This window comes from Lepidochelys kempii, chromosome 10, assembly GCF_965140265.1.
Source record: "Lepidochelys kempii isolate rLepKem1 chromosome 10, rLepKem1.hap2, whole genome shotgun sequence".
Taxonomy (NCBI): domain Eukaryota; kingdom Metazoa; phylum Chordata; order Testudines; family Cheloniidae; genus Lepidochelys; species Lepidochelys kempii.
Window position 1 is genome coordinate 72,083,421 of NC_133265.1, and position 20,207 is coordinate 72,103,627.

The following is a 20,207-nucleotide window of genomic DNA, read 5'->3' on the forward strand; positions in this document are numbered from 1 at the left end:
GTTAACAAACCAATGTCTCTCAGGATCAATGGGATGTCATTACATAAAGGAAAATTTAGGCTGAATATCAGGTAAAACTCCACCCTTCAATGGGATATATCCAATCGTGGAATAACCTCCCCAAGAAAATGGTGGGCATTGCATAGCTTGAATCCCTGAAACCTTTGGAGAGCAAAGTACTAGGAAATGCACTATAGAGAACAGCCCTGCATTGGCTGGGGCATATAGTAAACAGGATAGATTAGGTCTTTTCCACCTCTAATGTCTGTGATTCTGCTAAATGTCTGTGATTCTATTTTTGTTATATTTCTAGCACAAGAGTACATCAAACTCTGTAAGGAAATCAACTTCAGCATCAAGTTTCCCAGAGGTGGTTACAGACATGACAGAGATTTTAGAAGTATTTAAAATACCTTGAAAGAGCATCTATTGCCTTTTACCAAAAGCAGCTTGTTTTATCAGAATAAGCCGCGTTTTCCAAACATCAAATTTAAATTTGTTTTCATTCCATTTATGTCTCTTTGGTACTCATTCTATGGGCCACATCCCAAAAATTTACAAGTCCTGTTGAAATCAGCGGTAATTCCTGGTGCTCACCACCAGGCACTATGTTAGACTGAACATATTTCTTTGAGGCCTAACAGGATTCATTTAGGAGCTCTCAACAACACACTAAGAAGTCTTATTCACAGGGAGGTGAACATCAAGTACATGGCACTAACATAATAAACATGATTAATAACAACACATGGGCACCAGATGCCACTTACTTTGCTCTTCTTGCTGCTGGACATTTTATTCCTGAGGTAGCTGAAGGTGCGACTGACTTTTGTTCCACTTTTCCCTTCTAAATCTTTCCTGGAGGGGCTGGGAGGCAGGAAGTTGCCGCTCTCTTCAGACACACTAAAGCCAAAAGACAGAGACTGTAGATTTTATTTATGTTATTTTTTTTCCAGATTATGCTGAGCAGGGAAAAAGACTCTAGAGGAAACCTTGGTTATTTTAGAAGAGCAAATACATTTTTCATCCAGCTATTGCAGCTAACCAACAGAGTCATTGGTCAGTTTACATATTTATATGAAATATGACAAGCTAAAGAGAAAACACTAATCAGCCACTTAGTCACATATTGCAAGAGACTGTTTCTTTGGTAAAATTTCAGTACTTCAGTCTCAAACTATGACATTATGCCCTCTACTGCTTTAAGGGAGAAACAGCTTTTCATTAACACAGTAGTCAGCAATTGCCCATTCTGTACTGCTACACATACCCAGTCTTAATTTATTGGCATAAACTACTGCTGTCTTCCATAACACACACAGAGCAGATGGTTATAAAGAAAGATATGTAATGAAATCTGTACAAAGGACAGTCTCCACTGGGAAGCACCCTGTCTATAAAGTACCCCCAATTTTTCCAGTATAATTTAATTAGAGCTTTTGTTAAAAATTATCTTTGCTAGACTACTAACTTTTCCTGGTCCCTTAAAACAGAGAAAATAGGACTCAATTTGTGTTTGTATGTTAATCTATAGATTCATTTCATGTCAAACTTCGAGCTATCAAGAATTTCAGAAGGAGCTGGTGAAATGGGATGCAAAGCCAAAAGGGAAGCCACATTGTGGTGGGGACAGTGGATAAAACAATTGTCCTGGCGCTCAGCAAATAGAAAGATATGTCAGAGATTTCAGAAGATAACACACTACTGTGCACTAAAGAACATTTTAAAAGGCTGTTACATTGTAAGCTCTGTGGGGCAGGGACCACCTTTTTGTTCTGTCTGTACAGTGCCTAACACAGGGATCGGCAACCTTTGGCACACTGCCCGCCAGGGTAAGCCCCCTGGTGGGCCGGGTCGGTTTGTTTACCTGCCGCATCTGCAGGTTTGGCTGATTGCGGCTCCCACTGGCCGCGGTTTGCTGTTCCAGGCCAATGAGTGCTGCAGGAAGAGGAGTGGGCCAAGGGATGTGCTGGCCGCTGCTTCCCGCAGCCCTCATTAGCCTGAAGCTACGAACTGGGGCCAGTGGGAGCTGCGATTGGCCGAACCTGTGGACGCGGCAGGTAAACAACCCGGCCCAGCCTGCCAGGGGATTACCCTGGCGGGCTGCGTGCCAAAGGTTGCCGATCCCTGGCCTAGCACAAGGGAGCCTTGGTCCATCACCGTGGCTCCTAGGTGCTACCACAGTACAAATAAACAGGAGCATTTTTATTACGTTACGGAGGTAGCAGGCACCGGGTCCTATAAAAACATGCACCATTTCCTGACCAAATTCCCAGCATGCACTGTAAGAATTAAGTTCCAAAGGGGAAAACTAAAATACCTCCTCCCCCCAACACTCCTCCATCCCAAAAGGAAAGGAACCACTGCAGGGATGTACATAAAGGAGTCATATTCCACATAAAATACACAATCTTTCCAAGACATGCCAGAATACAAAAGTGAAATAGTCAGCTGAAGAAACCAAAGGGAGAGGAAAACAGCAATAAAAGGTGCTCAAGAACCTTCTGGGCATGTCAGACAAGCCAGAACTGTCAGAAGAAGTAGCACAAAGTATGAAGAAGCGATCAAAGACCCAGCTCCCTCAATGCCAAAAATGCTATCTTGCCCACATGCAGAAAGGAACTATTAAAGCAAGCATCCACTCAGAACAGAGGATCTCTGCTTACAGCCATGCAAGGATGAACAAAGTATATCTAAAAACCATGAGAATCTCTGCAATCATAAAAAAATAGACAAAGGGAAAGGGAAAAAGTGGGAATAATATTTGGGCCTTGTGTAAATTTATGTTGATTGATAACAAAAATAATAATATTCCAAACTTTTCTTATTTGTGAATAAACATTAAACATCCAGAATAATCCAGAACTGTTCGGGAAAAGACAGCTGCATGGATGGACCCGTCTTCATTTCCAGTGTGGCAATGTTAAGAAATATTTTATGGTTCTAAACTGTTCTTCAACTTACAGAAATAGTGGCCTGGTTCTCAGAGGGTCTGAGCACTTGCAGATCCCCCTGAAGTCAAGAGGGGATAGGAGTGCTCAATACCTCTAAAAAAATAATCAGATCTATATTTTGGGTATTTCAACAGAGAAAAGATCAGACAATCACAGTACTGTACCTCTGAGACAATGAACTACTGGTGCTGTTGAACGATCGTGCGCCTGGAAAAGATTAAACGAAAACGTTAGACTGCGAAGTCTTGCCCACAGTAGTGCTAAAAATATAGTTCCTGGATTCAGGTAGTTTATGAAAAAGAGGGGACTGTTTAGAAGTTAAGGGTTCAGATATGTTTCTTCGTGTGCCCGGGGAAAGAATGTTCACCACAGCCCGTGGGATTCCAAGTTAGTGACAGAGGTGGAAAAAGAGGTGGGCTGCTTAGCAGTTTTATCATTCACCAGCTGTAAGGCAAAGGAGGTGAATCTGTGATCCTCACTGGTGCATTAAGGATACATAATTCCAAACTGCTAATTTAATTACAATAGGTGAAAATGAGAGACTTTGCCTCAGCGCTTTTATTTATACTGCATCAGAATGAATCTATTGTAAGATACGTCCTTGTTTCATGTATAAAACAGAATTCTAGTTGATAAAATTATACTTCATTTTCCCTTCACAACCCTTAGGCATGTAATAAAAGGATAAAGGAAACAAGAGAAGCCTTATTAATTTTTCCGTTGAAATGTCTGCAGAGGCAGGGCTCAATCACCCAAAACTGTGCCCTAGGAAAAAATGATGTACAACATGCTACTGAAGTCCTCCAGTGACACAAATTCCCCTTGTTCACCAAGAAACCTGCCTACACAGTCTGCTTGGAGCAGATTATCTAGCTAATGCTAGATGTTACTGAGTAGCTGCTTAGTATCTGGGAGTGCTAAAAAATCCAAATAAATCAATTCAGATGGAGAAAGATGGATCCTTTCTCCGGGAACTAGGCATGGCAGGACTCTAAAGGACCCCTTTAAAGTATTTTCAAACATGCTACAATGACAGCAAGCAACATAGCTGGTCTTCTTATTAGGATTTTGTAATTGCCACAAGAACAATGGTACTTTGGCTTCAAACACTGTTAACAGAAGTTAGAGCCACAAGCTAATGCAAACGAACTTAGCACTTGGCATCTGAAGCAAAGGGCAGATTAGTACCCAGTTTATTAAAAAAAACACATTTATTCAGGATCGTCCCATCCCCATTTCTAAAAGAAATAAATACAGTCTTGATTACTGACTACAGTTCCTAGAATAGCATGAGAGAAGGCTATTTTTTTTACCTTTCATTCTTGGATATTCCTGAATTAAACAGTGGCCTAACCTGGTCACCTAGTCCTGGTTTAGAGGAGCCTTTTTGTATGTCTCCTGTTGAGCCTTTAGACTAGCAAGTGATCTGTCTCAAATCCATCATATAGTATAGTGCAATGATATTCATTCAGTCAAACTCCATACTATTTACTATCTATCTCAGGTTTTTGAATAGTGCCTATTCCCTGAGTATCTAAGCACTGAACAAGTAATTTAAAGGCTCAAACGGTTGTCCATGGCGAACTTCCTAGTGGACTCTGCTCTTCACATCAACTTCAATCTGCTCTTCAACACAGGTTAAGCCTCTTTGCTCGCTCACTCTCTCTATATTTAACAATCATCTTCCTTGACTGAATTTAAACACTCCATATAAAACCTATGAAGTATTTTACCATCTTATCCCGTCACCAGAAGAAGTAGGATGAAGCAACATTTAAGCAAGAGCTGCAATAATTTGTTGTTCATGATCCAGTTTTCAGTATCTCTGAGAATCCCTGAGCTGCATGGCATTTCAACTGTTCAGTGGCTGTTCATCCCATATTGTGAACCGGTACTTTATCTTGAACAGAGAGAGAATCACTGATAGTGGTGTGCAAACCGACCCAGAAAAAATAAGAACCAACCAAAATTTTGAACTAAACTGGTTTTTACTAAACCTAAAACTAAACTTTTTCAAAAAGGACTGTGTGACAGCATTCAGATACCTGTTATATTCGCCATAAAGACAGAGGGATGGACAGAGAGATTTTCCTCCCTCCATATTTTCTGTATTCCCTCTAGCCCGGTACTTCCTGGCTCTGCCTGGAACCAAAAGCGGACGTGCTGGGCAACAACAAGAAAATCTCATCTGTGCCCTGACTGGATAGCACCTGAAAACATCTGTTCTTGTGAGATTTCCAGCCCCACTGTGGAACTCCAATGAGTCTGGATAAGCAGCCAAACTTTTGGGTGCTCATCTGAACATCTGAACCTTCACCATCAACAATAATTTCATATTGTAGATGGACTTAAAATAATTCATAAGTTTCATGATACAGGAAGAAGCTGCAGGATTGGCATATTCCAATGAGAATGCCTGAATGACAGAAAGCAGCTTGCAGCGCCCTAAGACAGGTAGTAATTAAATTTAAGGGGATCAAAGAATTCCAAAAGCCTGCTCACAACCAACTAAACTTGGTGTAAAACGTAGACACCAGCTCGTCAGGTAATAATTTACCCACCTGAAATCTACAACTTGTCCAAAAAACAAAAAAAACAATCTAAATATATGATTGTGTCAGACTAACTGCAGCTAATTCCAAAGGAAAGCTGGGGTGTGGAGATATTGGAGGAAGGTAATTAGAATGCACACTTGATCTGAAAGTAAATGCATCCATCTCCTCTGTCAGATATGAGCCCTGGAGAGGTAGAAAAAATACAAGCCTAGGGTTATTGTACCTAAAAGTACGTGTGGTTAAAGCAACCTTTATATAAAGCCATCACAGAACTGTTTGAATGAGAGGGATTACAACAAACACCAAGGGAAGTAGGAGCACAGGACATAGGTCCTCCTGGGTTACTGAGTCCAGTCTCCTGTTATCGCGGGCAAATCCATCATATAATCAGATTATAAACGTGTCAAGTTCTATCTTCAAAGCAGTGTGATAGTTTGCACCCTGTACTACTATTGATCCAAACCTCACTTCTATGATGGTTTGAAACCTTCTCATTTCCAGCTACATTTATTCATGGTCAATTTATACACATTTGTTCTTGTACCAACATTGCAATAGCTCCTATCCCACTTCGATGTTTACCCCCAATGTATTTAGATAGAGCAACTGTATCCCCTCTCAGCCTTTGTTTTGACAGGCTAAACAAGCCACCCTCTTTTTAGTCCTGTCTTGTAAGATCGACTCTCCATTCCCCTATCATCCTAGTAGCCCTTTTCTCTGCACCTGTTCCAGTCTGATCTCATATTTCTTCAACAGGGTGTCCAGAACTGTACATAGTATTGTAAATGAGGTCTTAACAGTGCCTTATACAATGGCATTAATACTTCCCTATCTCTACAGGAAATAGCTCACTTGATACATCCTAGGAACGCATTTGTTTTTTCTGTGGCTGCATTACATTGGTGGCTCACAGTCTTCCTACAGATGATTAATACAACCAGTCTTTCTCCTCCTCTCTCATTTCCAAGTGATGAGCCCCCAGCTTATGGAACATTTTTATGTTCTGGGGCAGTAATAAACTCAATTTTTAAAGCTCACTAGTCATTAGTGGATAGTTGAGGGAAAAAACACAAGACAGTCTGAGCTATTCTGATTTTAAATGGTCACTCTGGCTTCTGGCAGGATGACTATTTTTTTTTTAGGTTGGATGGGGAGCAGTCCCTTTTACCTTTTATGGGTAAGCCATAATAAAAAAACCCAATCAACCAACCAAAAACCAAAATCATTGCATGGACATCTTTGTCCTGGAGGGAAAAACACTACAGGTGTGGCCTCAACCAGAAAATCTGGATCCAGATTTTGAACTCCCGAATTTTGAACATGTTTGGCTCAGATGTGTGCTTTTAACTCACCAGATAACAGGGGCAGGTGTGAAATTCTATTCTGAATCAATGCTCAGACTGCAAATGCCCATAGCGGACAAACGCTCACCAGTGCAGTTTATGAGCATTCAGATCCACACGCATGGTTTGGGGTCCCATCTCTACTGATATTCCCAGCGTGCTGGAAAAACCACAATACAACAGTTTTTTTGAAAGATCAACAACGGTATTTCTCATTCTCATGGCAGTAGGTACACCACACTTACTGACCGGATACAATCAACCTTTATAAAGCCTCCTTGATGCGTCAGAAAGGAAGAATATTATGAACACATCAAAAACTAATTAGCTGAGAAGTCAAGGTGTTGGAATATTAAAGACTTTGGATTAGAATCCTTTCATTCTGCTGTTACTGAAGTATTTAGACACAATGGCGAAGGTGAAGCTGTTAGGCATCATGCAATGGAAAGATTAGTTTAATGCTCACAAGCTAAAACAGCCAGGTGTAAAAAGCAGAAATAACTTTCCTTTACCTCCACCCATAATGGCTGCAGTTCATGTAAAATGATTACTTACTATCCAACTCCTCCTCCTCCTCATCACTGGAAGAAGAGCCAATAGAAAAGAGAATTTTAGACTTAGGGATGAGCGGAGAGATGTTGAAGGAGAAGGAGATTCGTCCAGATGGTCGAGTCCGTCTCTGGGCTGAGAAGTGGGTTAACAGCAGACGTTAGAGCATGCATGAAAATGCATTTAATAATAAAAAGGAGAGGAAAGCAGCCAAAAGCAAACTAAAAAGAAAGCAAAATAAATGTCTGCAGAGCAGCTGGTTTCAGAAAAGGCATGGGCAGCAAAGAATTCAGCATGTTTCCATTTTTATTTTAAAAGGTGCAAGTTTAATTCCATGCATAACTTTGGGGTCAAGGCTTCTCTTATTTTCACTGGCAGCTTTTTGTAGCAGTGCTCAACAGGATAATATATTTGAACAATTATGTTTCCAAATACAGTAAAATTCACCTAACGCATCCCAGAATAAATAGCACCTACTGAACTTATTGGGATAATTGCCAGGGAATCCATTTTAATGTCTCAAAATACTTGTAAAGTGGCACACCGGCTGCTATTATAGCCATACAGTGTTGCTGAACTGTTGGCTTTATTTATTTATTTATTTATTTAGTGTTGTTGCCACCATTGCCACTCTTAAAAGATCCAGTTAATTTTATGCTTGTGAAAGGCGCTAAACACCCTAGTTTATCTTTCAAACAAATATAGCATTCACAGCAGCAGCCTTCCTTCTCCTGTTCTTTTCGAAGTGCATACCTCATCTTCTACAGGAACTACTTATAGGGAGGATGAACCTCTATGAACTATTCAGTCCAACTTCAATGAGTCTGCCAACTAGGGAGCCAAATTATTTCGTGATGTGGACCCCTGTAACAGGACTGAAGCTAGCAAAAACTCATAAGTATAATTCTGTCAAATACTTAAATGTTTTGCTTTTTTCTTATTTTAATGCAGTTTGTGAAATGACAATGTTTCTCTCCTGGTCTGTTTTTTTTCCTAGGAACCAGGGCCAATGACTCCCGGCATATTTCAGTACTCTCGTAAATCTCCACAGAGGAGGAGCATTCTACTGCACTTGCTTTTTAAATTAATGTATTTTAAGAGAAGTGTCTTAATAGCAGGAGACCATCTAATCTTTGGCTAAAGAGAGTAGTTTTCTTGAAATAGAGGCATTGTGTCCTATCAGGTATAATAGCTCTTATGGAAAAGAACTATGGAATTTAATAGGGATAAAACAATATCAATTTAGTAGGACTCTATAAAGTTACGCTTAATGAACCTGTAGGATGAGTATGATTCTCTATTAAATCCTGCAAGTTTCTAGCCATACTACAGAATTCTACAGCACAGATATGATTCCCTATTAAGTACTGTAGAGTGACTATTATTTTCTATTAAACACTAAAGGGATTTTCCATATGTGAAAATAGAGGCAAAAAGGAGAAAGAGGGAAGACTGATACTCAACTTGAAACGTGCATAGTTTTACAGATTTATGGAGAGGAATTGCTTTCCAGTGCAATTTAAAGTCATGCAAAAGTAGCCTTTTCTTTAAAGAGCAACCAAGCAGACATAAGATAGCACATCAATTTGGAATACTGCAGTTAGCTGCAAGAAGTTACTAAAGAAAATAGGGAGGTAACATAGTTAGCTACCTACAGGAACAACTGGTGGGGGGAAAAATTGACCTGTCTTTTAAAAACCTTTCTTCAAAATCATTGTAATTCTTTTGAGTCTTCATGCCTTTTCCACACAAAACAATAAAAGCTTTAATGCTTTATTTTCTTAAGCATACTAGCAATGCCTACAACAAAATTCTGCCTTTCTGAGCAATGCCACAATAACAAATCAGCGCATATATCCTAGAACTTGTGAGCAATCCTTTGTCACACATAAACTTGCATGCCTGCATGCACAATAGAGGAAACAAATGCTAAGGAACCAAATTTCAGTTTTAAAGAAACAACTGAGAAGAAAACACAAATGTGTTTTTGACCATTTATAAAGAGTCTCTTGTATATTTTTGGTTCTGTACCTTAAGACAAAATGGAAATTCAGAATGCACAGGATTACCCAGACAAAACAAGCAACATGATGAAAAATCTCCCGCAGTGTTTTCTCTGTCACTGGACAATATGCCCACGCATGGGAAGGACTGGTCAAGGTCATGTGACACACTCAAGAACCAATGGTACTGCTTAATGCAAAACACTCAGAGATGCATTTCCCAGTGGAAGGCATTTAGCTGGGACATTTGCAGACAAAATTAAGTTTTTGTTTTATTCACATATCCTCTTAAACTTGCTGATGGACAAACAAATCGCTCATGTTCCCTGCATCTTGGCTCTGAAAACCACGATGGTGAATAATTATTTTTTCTCCTTTTTGGGTTACTATCTTGTCAGACTATTCTCGAAGAGCAAAGATGAGCCGCAATATTTTAAGTGTAGAGAGAACAGGCTCCCCAGGCATGGTTTAGTTCCTGCTTCAGTTTAGTTATTTTTATTTTTAGAAGTTCCTGACTTTGTAACAATTCTCCTCACTGGAAATGTGTTATTCAAAATTGGGAGCAGCCTTCAGCATATTCCAGCCAACAGCTCTTGTGAACTCTCTGATTATATAAAATGCTGCAGCATTAGCATTTGTGAATGCTAAGTGCACATCAGCCAACTCCTTCAGGATAGTGTGGATGCGGCAGGAACAACAGATCTGGAGGGATTAGGGGAAGTGCAACTCTACAACCAGCTCCCAAACCAACACATGACAAAGCACATGCAGAGACCAAAATCAGGCCAAAATCCCCCAAACATTTACCCATTTGGGTTTTATTTTTAAAGCTTTTGTGCAAAACAAGCTGTTTTCTTCCCATCCAGGCACCTTGTAGTGTTTGGGATACACTTTATTTTATATCATCTAGTATAACACAAGAACTAGGGGTCACCAAATGACATCAATAGGCAGCATGTTTAAAACAAACAAAAGGAAGTATTTCTTCAGACAATGCACAGTCAACCTGTGAAACTCCTTGCCAGAGGATGTTGTGAAGGCCAAGACTATAACAGGGTTCAAAAAAGAACTAGATACATTCATGGAGGTTAGGTCCATCAATGGCTATTAGCCAGGATGCATAGGGATGGTGTCCCTAGCCTCTGTTTGCCAGAAGCTGGGAATGGGCGACAGGGGATTGATCACTCGATGAACACCTGTTCTGTTCATTCCCTCTGGGGAACCTGGCATTGGTCACTGATGGAAGACAGGATACTGGGCTAGATGGACCTTTGGTCTCACCCAGTATGGCTGTTCTTGGGTTCTTATAAAATTATTCAAGTGGACAGAATAATCACAGACAATTAAACTTGTTTTAGATTTTATTTACTTTATTTACTTCTATGAAATCACTGAGATTTATTCTTGTATAACTAAGTATGCAGTAATGAACGGATTGATGTTCAGTTTTGGAAATCCAATAGATGTTATGTATTATACCGTGAGATCCTCCAACAAAAGACACAAAAGCACTTCACCAACACTAAGACTCAATGCACCCTTGGGCTGGTAAGAATCATCATCCTGCCTCTTTTAAAGATGACCTTGCTAAAGACTGATCCGGGTGGCGCTTGTTCTACAAGGAGGCTACATCCCTTTGGTATTTGCCATGATGATGATGATGATGAAATGGAGACACTGAAAAGTGAAGTGTTTTGCCCAAGTTTCCACATTCATAAGTGGCAGAGCTACGAACAGACCTTATGACAAAAATTTTCAAAATGACTAATGAGTTTGGATGCCTTACTTTTTAGCTGTCTAACTTCAAGCATCTTAAAGGGACCTGATTTTCAGAAAGTGCTGAGTGTAAATCAGGCTTCTCTAAGGTATCTCAAATTAGCCACTCAGAAAGTTAGACAGTCTTGAAAATTTAGGCCCATAATTTGGCCCACCAGACTGACCCTACTATTCTACCCTAAACTGGTTTGATTAACAATATTCAATTTCCATAGCCTCCTGTTTGAGTTACCACTTTCATTCCCTGCATATATAGCGTGCTCTGGTTGGGCCGACATTAATTAGACAAAAACAAAGGGAGGGATTTGTGACCAAGTTTATCTGCTCCCAGTTCAGGTCTTGCTGGTACCCGTAATGTGCATTATGAGGGAAACCTCTTTATGAAATGGGTCGGAGTTTACTTGAAAGTGAGGTGGCGTAAGTCTTCTCCTGATGCAATCTCCTCAGTGAGCCCTACAGAAAGTTTCCAAGTAATGGGGAGAAAAGCATTAGGTTGCCAAGCTTTCTGGTCCTCTAAAAAAGTCTGTTTTTTTGGGACTGTGCTATTTAGTGTTTAGTTAGCAACTGGAAATGATGCCAACAAACTGTTTACTTAAAAGAAAAAATGAAGGGCTTGAGCAAAAAGAGGAAAGAGGGTATGACATAATATAGAGTAAGATGTAGTTTTTTTTATTGGATGGATTTCATGGTGTTTTGGTTACTGTTGCTATGGGACACATCCTTTAAGCCACATGCTTATTAATCATGGAAGAATGAGGGCACTGAACTTAAAAATGTCACAAGGCACCCTCTCTGTATGGTTCTCCCTGTAAGCTTCCAAACGAAATAAAACTCTCTACTTTAAAGCGTGTCTTTTTGCTAGGAACATGCCCTTTTGGGTGTGATGATCCCACTGAATGGCTGTTTTGTCACTGAGTTCTGGGGAGGAGCCCCATGATGAATCTAGGTGAGACAGAATTGGTTTTTATAAATGTAAGGCCAAACAAATCTCTGGTGTAACTGTTAACTTTGTCTGGATGATTTTGACAAATGGGCCAAAAACAGACAGGTTATTTTTAGTAAAATGTAATCCACAATATGTAAAGACTGAAGAATCAACCATAGATCATATGCATTTCAGTAATGAGAAAAAGCTCAGAGCTGGTCTCATAAAGCCAATGAGGAATTGTATAAAAGCAGACCAAACATACTGCCTGGCCAACACTTAGTGAGGAGAAGAAGTGTGTGATCTTCTCAAGTACATCTGGAATAAAGAAGACTTTGCAAACTACTTATTCTTTTCACTGAAATTAACTTAAGAAAAGCACCCCAGACTTTTGACATTTCACTTCTGCATCTGTTGCTTCTCCTCAAAGCATGCAACTTGAAGTTATGCCCTTCAACGCACAGAAAGGTTGATTTGGGTAACAGGAATATTAATGAATAAACTCCTTTAGAGAACAAATATCATGAAGACATTCCCTCTCCGGCCTTAAGAGTAGTCTTATGGCATTTCTCCTGAAGGATACAGATGATTCAAATTCTATATCTCTACATCTCTCAACTCTCCAAGATACGGAAAAGAAATACTTCAAATGAGGAAGCATTATAGTAACAGCAGAGGAAGAAATTCAAAAAGGATATAGGATTTATCATGAACATAATCAGTTTTTTATAATATACTCAAGAAACATCAGTTCTGATACCAATAATTTATGTTAACAGAGTAAAATAATTCTATGTATGCAAGGTGGTAAATTTGGGTCTAAATGAGAGATGCCCCTTTTTTGTAATTAAATGCAGTAGAGAAGCGTACCTCTACTTCAAGTAATAAGACAGAAAGAAAGACAGAAAAAGTTGGGGGGGATTCTATCTTGGGGAGTTAGCAAGGGATACATGAATACTGTATATGGAAAGTCATGTTTACTCACTGTCTAGTCCTGGTTGAGTGATTGTCATTAGCGAAATAGATTTGGTCAGCGGAGAAGTGGCAGAAGTACAGAAACTAAATCCATGTGGCTGTGATCTTTGGCGTGTCTATGGGATAGAAAAAAAACCTCTATTAAGCAGATATGCCAAGCAATGCCCTCACCCCAACTGCAGACTACAGTCTAGTGTTTAAATGTATTAGTTGCCTATCCCTTTAACACTGGAACATTAAAACATTCAAGAATATCTTCCCCAAAGGGATGGGCCCAACTAGTGTGGTAGGGCACCAAAATGGTGAATTGCAGCATGACAAAAACACACATGAATTGTAAAAGTGAAGTGCAACGTCTTTAAAAATGGGAAACAAATGTAAGTATCAGAGTAACAGCCGTGTTAGTCTGTATTTGCAAAAAGAAAAGGAGTACTTGTGGCACCTCAGAGAATAAATTGGTTAGTCTCTAACCACAAGTACTCCTTTTCTTTTTGCAAATGTAAGTATGTAACAAAAATAGAGGCAAGCACAGGGTGCTTCCCTCTCTGGCAAGCCAATAAAATGTATGTTTGTTGTCTGATGACCAATGAAAATACCGCTGTGATTTCAACCCCTCCAGCTGTAGATGATATTTGCTTATGTTAAATAGAAATGTGCTGAAATATAAGTAGAAAATATGCTTTTGGGCCTTAAATTTTGGCTTGATAATAATAAGGCCTAGTAAAATGTGAGTAAAGTGAGATAATTTAGAGGCAAGTTAGAGATAAATTTGGACACAATCCTAGGCCGCGTTGTAAACAGATTTTGGTTTTAACTAGTTTTAACAAGTGTTGTAGACAAAATGTGAATGTTTTGGAAGAATGCTATCTGTACTGATAGTTATTGGAATGATATTTACATAGATATTAAGAAAGATTATGTGTAATGTTAAACAACCAATGAGAAAGCAGAAAATATTAATTATGGTAAACACAGTAAAAGGTAGACCTAATGCTAATTAATTAAGGGGTGTTATAATTGATTATATAAAGAGTAGTATGCTAATTTGGGGTACCAGAGAGAGAAATGATGATATACTCAATCTTCTCATCTCGGGACTGATCACCCTGGATGTACCATTTTATCCTGGAATGTGGGTATAAATGCACTGTATGGTTACCCTGTAATGCCTGTCTGCTTTAACTAATTATTTTATTTTAAGTAAAGTCTTTAATTCCGTCCCTCATTGTGTCATTCACAGTCCTCCATTACATGAAATAATCTGTTACTGCCCCAGAAGCTTGAACCTTAAAGAGTTCAGTTTGGTTCTATTTCTTATCCTTAGCCTATTAATTGGGAACACACAAATCAAGGTTACACACCAGCTGTCAGTACAAAATGGCAAGAGTCTGACACGGAGGGTATGTAGCGGTAACGATGGACTTTCAATGAATACCATTCATCAAAACAATGGCTAAGAGATACAATCCCACATCGTAATGCCAGCTCTCACAGATCAGTTCTCACGAGCCCTGGTTACTCCATTCACCTTGGGAAGTAAGGATTTACTTAGGCTGTGCCTCAAATGCCACTTTCAACAACACTTTGATGCTCAACTGACAGATGCACCAAGCAACACCAATTTCCTCTGTGTGAGACTCATGAAGATGTCACAGAAAATCAATGTGCCAGGATCAGTCAACAAAGACCTTCTCTGGCAGTTAAACAGGAGCAGCTGAATAACCCCCAGTTCTTTTGTGTCTGCCCAGAGAAGTATTAGGGAGGAAGTGTGGCTTTCAGATATTCAATGCATTTAATATATTTGCCTTTTTAATAAAACAGATTGAAGATACATGTCCACAAAACACAGGCCCATCTCTCCAGATTAAATCATCCCCATCTACCTCCTCTCCAAGAAGGTGAACCTAAATTTGCATAATTCTCCATCTGTGATATTGCATTTAGTTGCTGCTTGTAACAGTAGGGTGAGACCATTAAAAAAATCAGAATACGGGTTATTATGAAAGAGAAAGGTCCTCATTTTCTTCTACATTATAGGTATAAACCTAAAAAACTTAACAGATAAAATAATATGTAGTACTTATATATGCTTCACATCTTCAAAGTGCCACACAAACATTCATTTTTTTAAACCTCATAACACCGCTATGGGAGAAGTGTTATTAACTCCATTTTACAGAAGCAAAGTGACTTTTCCAAGACCATCCAGTCAGTAGCAGAGAACTCAGGAGTTGCTTGTTCCCTGTCCTAGGGTCTAACCATGCTGCTTCTATAGCTGAGTAACAAGTCTGCTTTGATCAAGTGGGAGTGATGCATCTTTTAGCCTTTGCCAGGCATATCTCTACATTAAAGATGAAAATATCTCTGTATTATGCATGCAAAGGAGACCCTCACTTGGGCAAAGTTTGGGAGACTTTGATTTAGAGTTTTATGAAAACCCAACAATAAGAAAAGTACAGCTTTACCTGATGGTCAAACCCTCTGATTTCCCCCTGCTCAGATTCTACTTCCTCTTCAGTGAGTGAGACCAAGGAGCCACGTTCATCATTAGCAAGTGGACTTCGCCTGAGGTCTTTGGAACTCAAAGAGGAAGTCTCTAAATTTGAGGAGGGCTTCTTGTTATCATCAGAGTCTCCTGCAAGGCCTTCTAGGCTGTAACTGAAGAAAAATCAGAGAGGTTAGACCCTGAAAATTTTTAATGCTTTAATATACAATGTGTGCATGAGCCACGTTCTAATTCAAAGAGGATGCAACCTCGACATTCTCCGTGGAGTGAAAAACATATTATTCCCTCAGTTTGTGTTACTTCCTTGAGTAATATACGTGACCTAGTGCAGGTAGCTGCTTGTGGTGTGATTTAATAATTATATCCCTTTCACTGCAGACAGCAGTATCTTGGTACACTCAGGCAAATGGTTGCGTGAGAATAATGGACCAATACATTTCCGTGTTATTGGACTCCTTCTCCCTCTCTTGAACAGTGCAAAAGAAATACTGGGAGCTTTTTTAGGTGTGCTTATTTCCACTCATTCATTTTCTCAGCTTTAAAAGATATACTGGATGTGGTTCAATTTAAGCTAGACATAGCTGGTATACCCTGATGCTATTTGCCCTGAACAGATGTTCTATGCTGAAATATTCTCTATCCTATTACACCTACGAAGCTATTGGTTTATAGACAGCAATATATTGAATGTGTACAACTCTTCTTCGCAGAGATGTTCCTTGATGCTGCTTAGCATTTGCCACTGTACAAGGCTTTGGCAGAAAGCAGGGCATCAGTACCAAAATCTAAGTATTAAATAAGTACAGTCTCCATCGGCCAATGAATCACATTTCAGCTTTTGCCTCTGCAGCTAGGTTATCCAACTGAGTCAGACAAGATCACTTAAAACAAAACAAAAAGCATTTGTCTGCAACCTTGGTGCTTATGAAAGAGTTGGCCAGACTCAGCCACAGTGACGGCTGCTGATATGCAAGTTTTCCCTACGAAGAGCCATGCTAGCGAAGCTCAATTCTCGCCTGCAACGCCAACCTCCATTCCCTGCCACCACACATTACATTATCTTCCCAGCCTCACTGTTCTATCAAAAGCACTGTATCCAGCACCTCAATCCTGACCTGCAGCATCCCTTGCAATTCCAGGCCTGGGTCAGCCTACAGATCTATAGAGTCACCTCATTCCTGACCTGCAGTGCCCCCAATAGGGTGACAACATGTCTGGATTTTATAGGGACAGTCCCGATATTTGGGGCTTTTTCTTATATAGGCTCCTATTACCCCACCACCCCCGTCCCAATTTTTCACACTTGCTATATGGGTCACCCTACCCCAACTATGCCAGTCTTAGATCCCCAACAGAGCTCTATCCCTGAAACTCAATTCTCATGTGCAGCAAACTCTGCTATTCTGATCCAGGGCCTTCCCTGAGAAAGGTGGCTTTTGTTATGGTCCAATATACAGTAGGAACTAAAGATGACACCAATACACACATTTTCATTTTTGACATGAATGAGGATTTCAACCCGTTTCTAAAGGTGAAAGATGAACAAATTAGTTCCAGGGCATCTCCTGACATCTTTCGGATAGGATCCTGCTATATAACCTTAGCATTTCAAAACACGTCTTTTTTCAAACTTTGGAGTTAGATCAATTGCTATTTAATGACCCATGAGTGCCTGAAGACAAGATGTCAATTACCGTGACACTTTTATGTTTTTGATTGTCCTCTATATGCATCATATATTATATGACAATTTGCTGTGGTTGGATGAGGAGCACGTGTTTTACAGAAAACACTTAATATGTACAACACACTTGGACTCAAGGTTAATCATTAAATCCAACTCACTACTGAGTTAACATTCAAAACGTGTTAAAAGGAAAGAAAAATACTTTGTAATGTACAGATTATTTACACATCCAGTGGAGCTTTAAATCCATGTAGACACCAAATGGATACTAGTATTCTACATATCCCTGGAGGAGCTGGTGGTTGACAAACATGTATCATCTTGAAAGCAAAAGCTGAAGTAAATCTTAAATCAGAAGACTCAGACATCTGGCTTCCAAAGATTTTTTTCAGGTTAGTAAATGAGAGGGGAGACAAATCATGAAATCTGCAATTTTATCAATTCACAAAAGCCTTTAATTGCATTGTGTTTAGCTATAGCATGCATTGTAAAGTTTACTCCCAAACATCTGCAAGGGGAAATCTGTCCCACTCCTATTATCTAGGGAGGACTGGCTTTTATTCTTCCAGCCCAAAATCATGGTGGTAGTTTGCTGTGATCTTGACATCTATCTTCTAATAACAGGGCTAAGAACAGCAACTCACTTCAGACATGCCATCAAATAGTCATCTGCTGATAATGATCTGTGGTTTTTACCTACTGTATTTGGATCACATTCAAATCAGTGTTCTAAAGTAAATGATCTGTATTTCAAACTTCAGAGGTATCTAGCTTCCAGAAAATACACTTAGAATTCTAACCTTTAATTGTTGGAGGCAAAAATAAATCTGGGTCCAGAGCTGAAGCTCTGCCAATGTACCTCTGTTGAGGATCTGACCTGTGATAATTAATTCTGACTCTGGACTTTCTACAGGACACACAAGTTTTAAGTGCCTGGGAAAACCAAATCTGTGGTTAACAGATTTTGTTCTAGAGAGGTTTAAATGATTAGCTTCTCTGCTCAAGAGATAGCAAAAAGAACTCTAATTGTACTAGAAGCAGTCTGTATGAATTTAAATGCCTATAAAATATCAGTCAGTCTGGAGGAGAACATAACTGTATCTTATTAACTCTGGCTTAGATTCTTTTGCTGTCACTTTCATTGCTCTGATTGTATGGAAAGATGCGCCTAAAAATCATCACAGAAAAAAAGCAGCTCCAGGTGAATAATGCAGCTTCTCTCACACTCAAGACTAGCAGAGAGTACTTCACTCTCTAGAGGACCCAACACCAAACATGACTCGGGGGGAACAGCAAAGCAAATGGACACAAGCGCATTCCAGCCAGAGCAGCAGAGAAACAGACTACCACACAAAGAGCTGACAACACTGTATTTGCAATGCCCCTTTGCTGTTGCACATTTATTTATACCATACCTTCTACAATTAAAGTCAGCACCCATGGTAATGTACTGTACTCCAGAGGGACACCAGCTCAAACTGGGGATATCAAAGGCAGACAAAGGAAAAGGACTGCAGTTACTGGATTGTCACAGAAAGGGAATGCTTCAGGACTCGGTTAAACTTATTTAATTTTAGAAAGATTTTTACATTGTATGTTAATTAATGGTGGGTGAAAGGTACCAGATTGGCAGCCCCACAATACAGGGAGTGCATGGAGGCATAAAGCCATCTTTCTCTTGTCCCTCCTCCGTTCCAGCACTCCAAGCAAAACTGGAAGTACTCAGAAACGGGGCCAAGGAACTTAAATGAATAAATAAGTAAGAACAGTTAACTGAAGAACCCACGGTATTTAGTCTGAGGGTATCCAGCAGCAGTTTGTCCAGGAATCCAAGTAGTTTCATATTGAGGTTGCCGATTGGGTCCTAATTAGAACCCTATCAAATTCACACTTCACGGACTGTGAAATCTGGTCTTTTGTGTACTTTTACCCTATACTATACAGATTTCACAGGGGGAGACCAGCGTTTCTCAAATTGGGGGTCCTGTCCCAAAAGACAGTTGCGGGGGTGGGTGGCTCACAAGGTTATTGTAGGGGTGGGTGGGGGGGTCGCAGTATTGCCACCCTTACTTCTGCACTGCCTTCAGAGCGGGGTGGCCGGAGAGTGTCGGCTGTTGGCCAGGAAGGAGCCCAGCTCTGAAGGCAGCAGCGCAGAAGGAAGGGCGGCGATATCACACCACGTCACCCGTACTTCTGCACGGCTGCTGGCGGCGGCTCTGCCTTCAGAGCGGGGCTCCCGGCGAGCAGCCGCCGCGCTCCAGCTGCCCAGCTCTGAAGGCAGCGCTGCCGCCGGCAGCAGCACAGAAGAAAAGGTAGCAGTACCGCAGCCCCCCCCCCCTACAATAATCTTGCAACCCACTCCCACAACTCCTTTTTGGCTTAGGAGCCCTACAATTACAACACAGTGAAATTTCACATTTAAGTATCTGAAATAATGAAATTACAATTTTTTAAATTCCTATGACCGTGAAATTGACCAAAATGGATCTGCAGGCTGTCAGATATAGAGAGAATATCTTTTCTGATGGCTTCCAAAATATTACCATAAAGATCCATTATGAACAATTACCTTGCTGTAACAAGCACAACCTTTAAAGAGCATTATAATCAGCAGCTAAGTAAACCACTGCAGGATAAGGAAGTATCTCCATTTTACAGATGGAGAATCTGAAACAAAGGGGATAAGACACTTGCTCAAGGTCACAAAGGGAGTCAGTGTATTGTATACTACGAGTGTACATACAGTGTATGTATACTACGATTACCTCACATCATTTACAGCTCCATGGCTGCTCTCACCTTCAGAGTCTGCTGACACCCATAGATGACCTGTGTGTCCCTTAAGACAAAGGTTCAACATACTCATGCAGCTGTGTGTGTATTGTGGGGGTGAGGTGGGGGAAGGAGAGTGTATCCAATTTCCTTCACAATGAA

General features: G+C 40.1%; 1 protein-coding gene across 14 annotated transcripts in view; it reads right to left on the reverse strand.

The window, feature by feature from the left end:
• AKAP13 (A-kinase anchoring protein 13) overlaps positions 1–20,207 on the reverse strand; it is a 330,778-nt gene that overhangs the window by 55,411 nt on the left and 255,160 nt on the right. For 9 of the 14 annotated variants that reach the window (XM_073304188.1, XM_073304187.1, XM_073304195.1 and 6 more), the window contains 5 exons: positions 18,689–18,751; positions 15,546–15,738; positions 13,091–13,196; positions 3,119–3,161; positions 771–903 (listed from right to left, as the gene is read on the reverse strand). In XM_073304188.1, coding sequence (XP_073160289.1) covers positions 771–903; positions 3,119–3,161; positions 13,091–13,196; positions 15,546–15,738; positions 18,689–18,751 — 538 coding nt within the window. The remainder of the gene's footprint in view (positions 1–770; positions 904–3,118; positions 3,162–13,090; positions 13,197–15,545; positions 15,739–18,688; positions 18,752–20,207) is intronic. The other 5 variants (XM_073304193.1, XM_073304191.1, XM_073304192.1 and 2 more) reach the window with 1 other exon arrangement.